The sequence below is a fragment of the Tamandua tetradactyla genome, chromosome 6 (assembly GCF_023851605.1).
Source record: "Tamandua tetradactyla isolate mTamTet1 chromosome 6, mTamTet1.pri, whole genome shotgun sequence".
Lineage (NCBI taxonomy): Eukaryota > Metazoa > Chordata > Mammalia > Pilosa > Myrmecophagidae > Tamandua > Tamandua tetradactyla.
In genome coordinates, this window is record NC_135332.1 from 65,951,452 (window position 1) to 65,964,741 (window position 13,290).

General features: G+C 35.9%; 1 protein-coding gene across 2 annotated transcripts in view; it reads left to right on the forward strand.

Moving 5' to 3' along the window:
• The window catches only part of MAP2K4 (mitogen-activated protein kinase kinase 4), a 168,483-nt gene that overhangs the window by 87,236 nt on the left and 67,957 nt on the right, over nt 1–13,290 (forward strand). For both annotated transcript variants that reach the window (XM_077166020.1, XM_077166019.1), the window contains one exon: nt 11,299–11,418. In XM_077166020.1, coding sequence (XP_077022135.1) covers nt 11,299–11,418 — 120 coding nt within the window. The remainder of the gene's footprint in view (nt 1–11,298; nt 11,419–13,290) is intronic.

The window sequence follows — 13,290 nt, forward strand, 5'->3', positions numbered from 1 at the left end:
TCCTAGAATATGAAATGATATGATTCCTCAGTTATTTTGTGCCGTTGCAATGTAAGTGCAAGGGAACTCATTTTGTTAATAATCTTTTGAATTAGTGTTGAATTGCCCTTAAGTAGTATCCTTGTATGACATTCAGTTTTGGTTGGCTTGTTCTTAAGGAACAGCTTTTATATAGCTGAAGTTCTAAACTTTTCTTCTAGGTGCTAGAGAAATTAAGAAATTTATTTTCTACTTTTTTTCATTCTGTACTATGTGTGCTTCATTATATCAATCACCACCTAATCTGTTTTAATAACATGTACAGACTTTGGCCATGGTTAATAGGTTTCAAAGGTAAATAAAATTCAGTTTGGTGTTAAAAATGTTTTTCTCAATGATTAATTTGATCTGTACAATAGATTTAGAACTGTATAATAACTACTTAAATTTTGAAGGAATTTACTAGTACAAATAGGAAATTGTCCAGTGTTTGTAATCTGCCCTTATAAATGGCTACTGTAAGAGCCCTGGGTGAAATGCTGTTAAAACTTCCAGCTACTAAGTGTTTCCAAGGTGGCCTTGGGACCTACAGACTGGTGACTTAAATCTGTACGCATCAGGTGGTACATTCTACTTTTGTTTAACACCTTGATTTCTCGAACGAGCATATAATTGGGATGTGATCAAGTGGTAGTATGAATTATGTAAATAAACATGGATGGGGAGTCATTGGATTACCTGATTTCATTAATACTGCAAGATAAAGTGGTTTTGCATTAATATACATTAAACATTGATGCTGATTTGATTACTGAAGTGAGCCATCAAGTGCAAATTTTAAAACTTATTTAGTATTGACCTCTTTGAAAAAGGCTTTCTTTACAGCTGAGAGTTTATTCCCTCATCACTTACGCACACAGAATCGAATCGAATCACAAATATGCAGAGGCAATGCATGGACTGAGGAGTTAGACTTGACGTTTTGGATGTAGACAGCTCTATCTTAGTGTGTTTACTGAGTGCGTTTACTATGTGTGTAGTTCTGAAAGGACCACAGAGATTTGAAAGAAATAAGAGATGGTTGTTTAAATCCCTGAGCACTTACACCTAACGTTGGTGAAGTGAGAAATGTGCTTGGAATAGCTCTGTACTAGCATTTTTTTTTTTTTTTGCATGGGCAGGCACTGGGAATCAAACCTGGGTCTCTGTCATGGCAGGTGAGAACTCTGCCACTGCACCACCATCACCTGCCCTGTACTAACATTTTTTTTTTTTTTTTTTTTTTAACATGGGCAGGCACCGGGAATCGAACCCAGGTCCTCTGGCATGGCAGGCAAGCGTTCTTGCCTGCTGAGCCACCGTGGCCCCCTGTACTAGCATTTTAATATGCATATGCGGAATATGGGAGAATTACTTTGTTAGATATTCAGCCTATCCTAGAAATTATCGTTAAGATTTACATGCAATGACTTTACCAAAATGAATTGTATTATTTTATTTTTCTTCCTCATTTTTAGTTTTGAGGGCATACTTCCCCAGATTTATTTTGCTGCATATAAGAAGAGTTTGAAAAGGTGAATTTTTGTATACCAAAAGTAATTACTGAGACTTAATTTAAAAATCTTTTAAGATCCAATAAATCACATTCCAGGAAGTAATACATAGTGTAGGTCATAGTTACAGTTACAGCAGTTTCTTGACAGTTGGGCTGAGGACATTTCCCCAAGCTGCCAGTAAGGTTTAGGTTGATTTAAGTGTTCTTGATCCTGGATTGGTAACCTGGTCTTGAATTCTGCATTGCATCTTCCTGTTGTTTGGATCTTGACTTCAGTGTCTGTGACCTGGAATTGAGACCTAGGTTAACCCCAACGCTTGGAGGGAAGTACCAGGGCCCTCCTTCTGACAGTATCAGCAGCCCACACAGTTCAGCCCTCCCCTGGGCAGTATGGAGCTCTCACCTGTTGAGTAGGTAGGCCACCTTGGTGCAGCTGGTAAGACAGGTATGTGAACTCGTGAATCAGAGGGGATGGTTTGACTTGTTTTCCCTGTCACTGCAGAGATGCGGCATTTCTGTAAAAAGTTCCACTTCAGAATAATTTCGGTGGGGTCTGTGAGCATTATTGGAGGAGCTTCATCTTAGACTTTAAAGCTTGGTGCTTGGCCTGGCACATTGTTCTGAAAGCACTAGGATGGTATTTGCCAAGGGTGACCTGACATTGGAAGAGCCCCCTTTCTGAAGGTTTAGTGTTCTATTAGACAGTTTTGTTGAGCTTCAAAAGGCAATACTGATAGTATTGATAACCTAGATCACTTGCCACATCAGAAGTCATGACTATGGTTTGAATTAAGACTGGACTCCATTATCTTATGCTCTTACTTGATTGGCCAGGTCAAATGATTGATTAACTCAACATTAGTTTATGCTTCGTATGTTTTTTAAATGTTGTGGGGGTGCAATGCAAAGGGCAGATGGAGGGCTTCTAGGAGTGGAGTGGATTCTAGGGTGTGGCAGGCCTGCCTTCTCATCAGTGTTGAACTCCAGTCCTTTGTGGAGCAGGGTTGGCACAAGTGGCAGGGCTTACAAAGACCTATCAGGAAAGATCATCTTGGTGGGAATCCGCAGAACTCCAATTAATTTGGGCGAGCTGAAACACCCAGAATACATGTATGTTTCCTTTGCTCTTGCTCTAAGTTACTGGTTTCAGGCTGTGCAGTTCCTTTTTGGCTAGAATTGTATGTGGAACACAGTAAAAAAAACAGACAAATCAGTGCTATTCAGGTTGACGTAGGGAGTGAGAGCCCTGCCCACCCATATTGGAAACCCTGGGGCACCAGCTTTGAGGACACCTTAGGGGTCCAACTAGGTCAGTTTGGAAATTGCTGGTCCAGGTGGACTTTAATCAACCCATCAACCATTACTTGTTTTGTACATTCTGAATATCTAGTATCTGAAACCTACTATCATTTGTTTGACCTGACTGAATTGTGACATATAGCTATCTACTAGCCTTTATCATTATTTAGAGAAAAACTGTTTTATACCTCACTCTAAAGTGGCGGTTATCTGAATCAATATCTGATTTACGTCTTGCACATTTGCCATCATTCTGTGTGTCGTATAGCCATGTCTCTGAATTCGATTACACATTAGGTTACTATTCTTATCTTACTTTATTGTCATGGGTACTGAAATGGTGATCTGTCATTTATGATTAGCATTGTGTTATTTTAATGTGGATGTTATAATTAGTAAAATGAATGCAGTTAATAACACCCTTTTCAAGGTATAGCAAGCTTGTTCCATTAACTTTGTCCTAACAGCAGCTTTTCCTATGATGTAGTATAACACACACTTTTGAAACCATTCTTTCAAGTTCTCTGATAATACAGAACAAAAAATTTGCAAGAGGTGGGTGCACAGGTGGGTTCAGTGGTAGAATGTTTGCCTTCTATGTGGGAGACCTGGGTTTGATTCTAGGACCATACATCCACCCCCCAAAAAAAGATTTGCCAAAGGAATTAATTGGGTCATAGTATCCCCAGTGAGACAACTGGGTGACACTTTTTTTTTTTTTTTTGCTTAAGTTACAATTTAGAGTTCAGTGAATTGATTTTGTAGACTTGGTTGATTTTGCTGTTTAGAAACAGTATACTTTCTCTTGACCTTATTAAAAGCATGAACCTTCATAATTTACAACAGTTTGTTTAGCAGACACTTATTGGTGTTACTTTTAGACATGCAAACATTTTGCATCCATGATTAACATTCTAAATGCCTTGCTATTTTTTTCACTTTTTTTTTTTTTTTGGCTAATGTTACCTTCCCTCTGCTTTGACCTTATTAATGATGGCATCGTAAGATATTGTGGGCATTTCTTTGTGTGTGAATGATAAGACTCTTTAGTAGCTGAGGTTGAACTTGTGCAGCAGGCATATGAGCCTTGCTACATTTATGGTGTATAGAATCTTTGTTTTATAAATTAGGAAAATAAGAATGCCTTAGATTTCCTGTAGCCCAGAAGAAGGCAATATATTGTTGTGCTGCAGTAGTTTTTGGGATTTTTCAATTCTGTATTCAAACTGAATTCTGGGCAATTGTTGGATAAACAGCGTATTTGTCTGTAAAGGATGGAATAGTGGGGAGTCTGAGAATCTGTGAATGATCCTTGCTCTCCTGTCCTCTACATCACTGACTTAGATTGATCTGAGTAAACTAATGGGCAGTGGTCTTCCTTCATGTTTTATTCAGAGACACTAAGTTTAGATGGGGTTTTTAGCAAGGAACATATAATGAACAAGGGTATGTTTATGGCATAGCCATGTTGGTGTTTACAGATCACAGAAATAGAATACATTTTCAAAATGCCATTATTATGACTATAACAATGAAGATAATCCTCGTTCTTTTCATCTTTTGATTTTTAAATGTAATATTGCCAATCCTTCACTATCTTTCACTTTTCTTCCTATGGAGAGTTCTGCCTAAGGCCCCACGTGATGTTTGTTCACATACCAGTTCTAGGTTTTCCATGCGAGTGATAAGATATTTACCAGTGTCCACTTGGTTCAAAAGATAGACAGCCCTTTTCACCGGGAGTTTTTAATTTTGCTCTTGCCCTATGAGTTGTCCTAGCCGTCATACCGTTTTGGTAGGCCGTTTGGGTGTTCATTCAGATGTGGAATACAGGTATTTTTGGTAACCTTAGATGGCAGTGAGCACTTGTACAGAGGAATGAGCCACATGCACGGAGATATGCGCTTCATGTGAGTCATAATAGATCCCACACAGCTTTGCTGAAGAGTGAATACCTTCTGGTGTTTTAAGTTGATTGGTAACTTGAAATGGCACTTTGCTTTGCTAATGGCCAGAATACTAGTAGCTTTTGTATCATTTTATCCCATGTTAGAAGGTTTTAATCAGTGCCTGGTATACTCTCTAAAGTCCTACGGGGATTTCCTCTGTAATTGTTGAATCCATCACCTTACTGAATTTCATCATGACCATGCCCTCATTTCAGTTTTTTTTCAGTAGTTTTTTACTTTTATTGAAGTGGAATTCACAGAACATAAAATTAATCATTTTAATGTGAGAAATTAAGTGGCTTCTAATACATTTCACTATATTTTCATGCCCTAATTTCTGATTGATGAGCTCATCTCTCTTTCACATTTTTTTTTTTTTTTTTAAACATGGGCAGGCACTGGGAATCAGATCCTGGTCTCCAGCACGGCAAGGGAGAATTCTACCGCTGAGCCACCATTGCACCGCCCTCTCTTTCACTTTTGAACACCACATCTCATGTATTCTTTGGCACATCACCATCAGCATCTTCAGCTAGATCATATAAAAACCTGACAAGAATTTGTTTTGTGAGAATTTGGAGATCTTATCTGCCCAGTTTGATGGTGATATCCTTCTACTTCAGTTTTCCCATTTCTTCTCCCTACATTTCATGCCCCATTTATCCCATTTTAAGACAGAGTCTTAAAGAGTATTTGTTAGAATTGATTGCCACATTTTAAGTTCATTTGTCTGTGTTGCTACTTTCAAGGTTGTCTACATCTCTTCTTTCTAAAAAGTAAGTCCTTAGACTTTAGCTCTTGTTTCCTAGTATGTTTGCTGATGACTTTTTGCCTGGAATGTTCAGATCCTAAAATCTAACATCTGTCATACACTTATAAGGAGCTACTCTTATTAGTCAAGAACGCATTTATGTCTTGTAATCTTTCTTTACTCTGAATCTTTCGAGTATATGATGACCCATTTTCTTTCCCCTTCTCCAAGCGGAATGGGATCATTTAATCCAGGATGCCATGTCCCTACTCATACATTGTCCAGGAGATAGAGCTTGTCATCTTCATAACCTTTTCTTACAGCTTGAGTTGGTAGGAAGTAAAGTGCTGGGTTGTTTTGGTGAGAGTTAGAAATTTTTATCATATCCAGAAACAAAGTAAATGTTCGGGATTATTTCAAGGCAGGGACTAATGCTTCAGTATATGGTGAGTGCCTGACCTTTCTAGCAAATGAAATATCCTTCAGAACCCCGAAGTTAAGATGTAAGGGTTAACTCAATCAGGGTGAGTGGCAGGGAATGCGGTCAGAATCAGATATGTATTTAGCACCAAGGCAAAATACTCCTGAATACCTGCTTCTCAGGACCTACCCAGTGAGCCCTACTTATTTTGTGTCCTCTGTAATTCCAGATTTGTCTCTTAGCCATTTTGTTATCAGCCTTTTTTTCTTTTGTCTTGACTATATTTGAGCCAACACTAACTATTGTTGTGTTATTATTATTGTGTTATTACCCCATAATAGTTATTGATTGATCGCCATACTCTTGCCTTCTATACTCTCTCTCAATCCCTCTTCACCCCTGAAAATAAATTAAGAAAGCAAGTGAAACTACAAAAGGTCCATATATAATCTAGCCATAATATCTCAGTAAGAAGGGGTCAAATCAGTTTCCTTGAGAGTATATCCTGGCTATTTCTGTCCATCCTCCTGTTTATATCTTTCTTTCTGCTCTGTGCACCCCCAAATCTTTCACTGAATTTAATTTTACTAGTTCCCCCAGTCCCTTTTCAGAAAAACAGTGTCTCAATTTACTTGAAAGTTGATCATATTTACTGCTGCTAGTTTTATCACTGGCCATTCATACCTGATGAATAGCAACAAATTGCATCTGGAAGGTCAGAATGACAGAGTTTGGGGAGAAAGCTAGAAGTATTGGTGTGGAGAGAGAGCTGCCCTGTAGATCCCAGTGCAACCTTAGAGGGTGTCTAGAGCTATACCACAATTATGTACTTGTTCAGTACGAGTAAAGGGGTATTGACACTTTAAGTTGTTAAGAATTGAGGCATTCCAAATGAGAAATATAAGTTGGCAAGTATAAGTTGCCATCATTTAAATTAACTATTGATTTCTAGATGACACATTCCAGGAAAAAAGGAAAGCAAACTTTCAAGAATTCTTGGGAATTGGGCTATTTCTATATGATTGTCATTGTTCCCAAAGTAAATATTCCTGCGTTTTAAGTATGAAGTAGGAAAAGACAAGAAGATAATTTCTAACTTATTTTTTTGGGCTTGTCTTATGGTGTCTACTAACTTTCTGTCACTACTGCTTATTAATCCATACAGAACTCCCTGTAATTGAATTTTTGTTTCTCAGGCCAGTGGTATGAGTTGGATTGGCTGTTTAAGAAAAGTGAAGCTATTTGGAATTTTTCTTTTCAGTTTGGACAAGAAACATGTATAACAGTAGTTTGTCCAAAAACCAGAGAATTCGAAATTTAATTTACCTTTTCTCCCCCCATGTCTCCGTGCAACTCTTAGCTGGAGTTATTTTGGTTTTGCTGTGCTATCAGCATTTACCTGTGTTTAAAGCTTTATTAGGAGGATAAAAAACAACCATGAATACAGAACTGGACAGCAGTCTTTAAAAAATTGTTTTTAACTTTTAGTATATAAATTTTTTTTACAATGGAAAGCTACTTATATATGTAGGGTAGTAACTTCTGTCAATATTAAGTGTTTTCTCTACATTATGTTCCAGATAAAGTAAAACTTGTAGTAATTTGAAAATATTTCACTATTGGAAGAAAGGTGTGGATTATTTTTCAAGAAATACTGTTTCATTTGATCCATAAATGTATAAAGAAAAAGAGCCCGATAGTCCCTTAAAGAAGCAAAGAGAATGATTTTGATGAGCTCTAATATTTGGGTGAAATGAAGTGTTTTTAAAACTTAAGGTTCTTAAATGACCATCTTTAGCATTTAAAAAAAATTTTTTTATTTTAATTTCTTTTTTATTTTGTGCATGGGCAGGCACCGTGAATCGAACCCGGGTCTCCGGCATGGCAGATGAAAACTCTGCCTGCTGAGCCATCAATGGCCCACCCCATCTTAAACATTTTGTAGTCTTATGTGGGCTTTTCATCCTGACTATTAAGAAAAAAGTTTTGCTGAGCCTAAATAAACATCTTTCTTAAATTTATAATACAAATAAGTGAGATTTCCCTAGAATTCAAGGTCTTTATCAATCTAATTTGATTTCTAAATATTCCTATTACAAGGGAATTTCTGGTAGTGTAGCTTCGTCCTTGCACTTCCGCTTTCTAGTGCCCTAGGTTAAGGACCTACTTTATAAAGGAAGGGGAATTTGTTCTCATTGATGTGTTCAATTTTTAATGTTTATGCTCCCTTATTATGAGAAAATCCTGACTCACTTATTTCAAATGGTAGAAATATTTTCAGTAGTCACTGTCTTGATGTTCCATTAGAAAAACTTCCTGGTAGTAACTTCTGTTACTAAGTTATTCTTATTTGAAGTATTGATTATCATTGTCTTCTCTAATTTGAATCATTTATTGAATTATTGAATTAAAATAATTTAAAATAGAAGCTACTGTTTTGAAAATGTGTACCTATAATTAATTCTCCTTTTGGAGTCATATGTTTAGTTTATTAAGTGTTCACAGAAGATAAATGTTATAATCCAACCCTAAAAGTTTAGTATAATTAAGAGTTAGCTTTACCTCCTTTGGATCAAACCCAAAAGTTTCAGTTACAATGCCAGGAGGTAGTCTTCTACCCATAGCCTAACACTTGGACAGGATGTTCAGAGAGTATGAAGAGGTGTTAATTTGTTGACAAGCAACCAGGAGCCAATCAATTTCGTGTTTTTCAGTAGATTTCATGATTTCAGTAGACTATCCAGCAGCCTCTTGTTTTAATTTTTGTTAGATGTGGCATTAAAGGATATTTTACAGAATAATAGACTTTCCTGCCATGCCAGTGATCTCAAAGATGAGAGCTGTGACAGGAACCATCTCAACATTCTGATTAATAACAGTCCTGCCAGAGATTTTCTTAATAGTAGATGTCAATCAGATGTTGGGTTTCAATGAGTCATCTGGTTCATATACCAGCATGTATCCTCTCTGTAGCTATAGAGTTATGGAGTGTTTTTGGAAATTGGCTCCTAAGAGTCAGTTGATGATAATAATGCTCAAGATTTTGACTATAATATGCCTTCCAGTAGTTGAAATATGAGTATTTATGCAAATGTAAATTTAGAGAAACTCATAACTAGTTTAGGGAAACAAAATTAACAAACAAGTCATCTTTGAAAATAGTGTTTTATGTGTGTATATGCATACTTGTCAATATATTCATATAAATAAAAATAGTACACTTTTTAACCTTTTAATCGTGATAGTTTCTTAACTAGTAAGTAGAAATGCTCCCCAACTATAAGGCCATTTTAATTTTCTTCTGATTGTCTCTCATTACCAACTTGGTTTTAAATGAGATTATTAAGATCCTTTAAAAAATAGTCACCCTCATAAATTAGAATTTTGACTGCCACACTTTTAAAGTTACATTAAAATCAGGAATAAAGGTAATTGAAATGTTTACAAAAGTTATCAATGTTATTTTTGAAAAAATGTGAATTACATCCCTGGGCTGTTTTGACTGTTAAAAAATAGCCTTTTTGACCAGAAGATTTCAAACTGATGCTGACTTAAAAGCAGCACTATTGAATGCCATACATGAATATTTCTCTAGTGACATACTAATATATTCATTATGTGTTTTTGTGTAAAAAAAAGTCTGGTTATTACCAAAATGTTAGCCATTGTGAAAGCTATATTAATAAGGCAGGGTTATAACTTAAATTATTAATATATGTATTTTTGGTGAATTTCTATCTTTTTCGGTTCTTTCTTTGGTACCCTGAGTTAATTGAATTGGTTAATTTAAACAACAATAATAACAACAATACTATTAACCCCAAGCTATGAAAATGTAGAAATGAGAAAAAGGGAAATTTTCTTCACTTTAAAAGTACTAGTCTTATTTTGTTTCCATTTTTTTCTTATCTTTTATTTTTCCTTGTTTTTCTGGGTAGTAGAATAAAAGTTTAAAATAAATCTGTGTTCAAAATAAATGTCAGTTAATAAATTTCATTTGGTATGAAATACTGTAGCTAGCAGGGTGCAAATTTTAAGTGGCAAAATCAAAATCAAATTTGTATTTGGAGCATATGGAATTCCTTGTTTCATATTTAAAAAAACTGAGAGAACCTGCTTCTGTTCCTTAAACAACTACTTATTCTCATGTTATATGGAATACGTCTTTTGTATCTCTATGTGCCTCTGGTTTTTCTTCTGTAAAACGGGCTCAAGAATTTAATTGACTGCCTTCATCCCTTTCAAGAACATTGAAGACAGATACCTTGAAGTCTTTGGAAGACAAAATGCCACCTTATGTATTTTTTGATACTAGCTCGCCTTGTAAGTATGCTATGTATTGTACGCAGTGGCTGGGTGTGAGATTGTGGACTTTTTATGAGGACAAATGTTTGCATGCTTTGCTGTTGAGCCATAATTCCATTGTTAATGTTTTACATTTTCTGAGCTTGATTCTTTCCTGTCCCTCTAATGAGTATTAACTCTCCCTCTGAACTCCCCTTTCCCCCATGTTCTACATGGTTCTGGGTGGGAGGTGGGGATACTAATGTTCTCTGGCAGTGTCTTAGAAATTTACAGAGAAGTTGTGCAGGTTGGTTACAGATGTACCCGTCTGCAGTGCACAGATGAGAGCCTCAGCAGCTTAGGAGTGGGCAAACAGCCCTCTGTTTCCTCATTTTTTTGTTTTTCTCCATAGGTTTATGTTGTGTTACATTCTGACCTTATGGGTTAGAGAGTCAGGTAGAACTTTTTCTTTTAGCATATAGAAAGTGCAGTTAAAGGGGAGAGCCTCGGTGTAGGATTTTGGAGACTTGGTTTCTAGTTTTGTGCACTGCTTCTAAACCAGTTGTCACTTTTACCAGTTTTGTACTGTTTTCTACATTTCTAATGAATGAGGATGCCAAGGTGAAGAGGGTGGATCTTGCAATGAATGCCTAGATTCCATACAATTCTGAAATGGTGATTTAAAGTATATAAGAAGCTGCCTATAATTGCTCACATAAAAACTCTTTAAAGTATAATTCATTGTGATATTTTAAAACTAGGTTTTATATTTGTACGTGGGGTTAATTAACATTGCCCAAGAACTTTGTTGTCAACACCATCAGTGGATGCTTGTGGCTAAAAAAGCCCTATGCCATTTAAAAAATTCCTAAGGGCTCTTTTGTAAATTTTCTACAATAAAAATTGTTCTCTTAAAGTCTATGGAAAGAGGATGATTTTCATGTCTGCTTAGTACTTGTGAAGTTGCTTGGTAATTGTTTAGTCTTGTTGTGGTAGAGGTTTTACTCAGGCTTGTAAAGTTCTTCATGTTTTTATGACACCTTTTGTCATTCTTTTCCAGAGAATCCGGTCAACAGTGGATGAAAAAGAACAAAAACAACTTCTTATGGATTTGGATGTAGTAATGCGGAGTAGTGATTGCCCATATATTGTTCAGTTTTATGGTGCACTCTTCAGAGAGGTAGGAATAAACTATCTGGGTTTTAGCAGAATATCTAGTTGGAACATATAAGAGGATGGTGGGATTAGATTCTAATCTTCAGTTAAACGCTATACATTAGTAATAAGTTGATGTCTCAATATTTTAGCAGATAGCCGTCTTCCTTTTCCTTTGGCTAAAAGGAGAATTTCATATTTGTTTTCTTTTTTTAAAATATTTGTGGCTGTCATTTGTCTATTTCCTTTCTTCATGTCTGTTAAGAATATGGCAAATCAAGGGACATGAAAATATCAACCCTTTTATTGCAAGTCTAGATTCTCTTTCTTTTGCCTTGGATCCTTCCAATCTATTCCACCCCCAACCCCCTTTTTAAAAGAAAGCCTTTTATTCATTTCTGTCATCTCATGTATCTGCATTTAATGTACACACTTATTGGTGCCTACCCACAGTTCACAATAAAACCTGCCAGGCATGGCAATTAAAAACTACAACAGAAATTCTTTGCTCTAATTCTCTTATCCAGAGTATTTTGTGTAGAAACTATAAGTCTTATTTCTTGTGATCATATGTGATCAAGATCCTTGTGATCATATTTCTTCTTTTGGACTCTGGTTATTCTGTGTCCGGACTTGTATTATTACTTCTGCTCCCACCTGACAGCTCAATTACTCATTTTAAGTTATCAGTTACCTACCTAATCTCATTTTTTAAAATCTTTCTTTATTGTATATAGCATATATACCAAGCAAAGAAATAAAAAAGCAATAGTTTTCGAAGCCCTCCTCAGAAGATCTATCTCAGGATAGATCCCAGAGTTTGTCATGGGCTACCATATGATCCTCTCAGATTTTTCCTCTAGCTTCTCCAGAATATAGGAGGTTAGAGGGCTTAAATACCTTTTTTGTCATCTCAATCGAATTTTTTCCTTCTTTTTTTTGTGAACAATAGAATATATACAAAAAAGCTATAAATTTCCAGCACCACAATTAGCTGTAGAACATATTTCAGACTTTGACATGGGTTACAATTTCACAATTTTAGGCTTTTACTTCTAGCTACTCTAAAATACAGGAGACTAAAAGGGATATCAATTTAATGATTCAGCATTCATATTCATTTGTTAAATCCTATCTTCTATGAATAATTCTACCATCACCTTTGGTTTTTCCATACCTCTCATTGGGGTTGTTTGGGCTATGGCAGTCCTAAATTTTTGAGATTGAAAGGGTCTGTCACTAATATGGGATAGGGAGTTGGAACTATCTGATGTTCTGGAGAGGCTGGGCTAGGTTTCAGGACCCTAATCTCATTTTGAACAGTGCATAACTGTTCCAGTTTCTCCACATCCTCTCCAACATTTGTAGGTTCCTGTTTGTTAAATCGCAGCCATTCGTATAGATGTGAGGTGGTATCTCATTGTAGTCTTGAACTGCATTTCCCTTATAGCTAATGAAAATGAGCATCTCTTCAGTCAAACTTTTTAAGAAACAGTCAAATTGCATTCCCATGTGGTTGTTCCATTTTATACTGCCACTAGCAGTGTATGAAAGTTCTATTTCTACCACACCTTTGTCAGCACTTGGTATAGTCTGTTTCTTTAGCATTCTAGTAGGTGAATAGTGGAATCTTACTGTTTTTTATTTGATTTTCCATAATGATTACTGATGGTAAACATCTTTTTGTGTGCTTGTTTGTGAACCATGTATCATCTTTGATGATGTTTCTGTTTAAATCTTTTGGGTACTTTTCAGAAATTGGATTTTCCTTTTTATTTTCTTATCGAGTTTTGGAAGCTTTTTTTTTATTATTAAATATATTCTAGATACAAGTTGATTATCCAATATTTGATTTTCAATTATTTTCTCCCAGCCTGTGGCATGTTTTTTTTGTGCT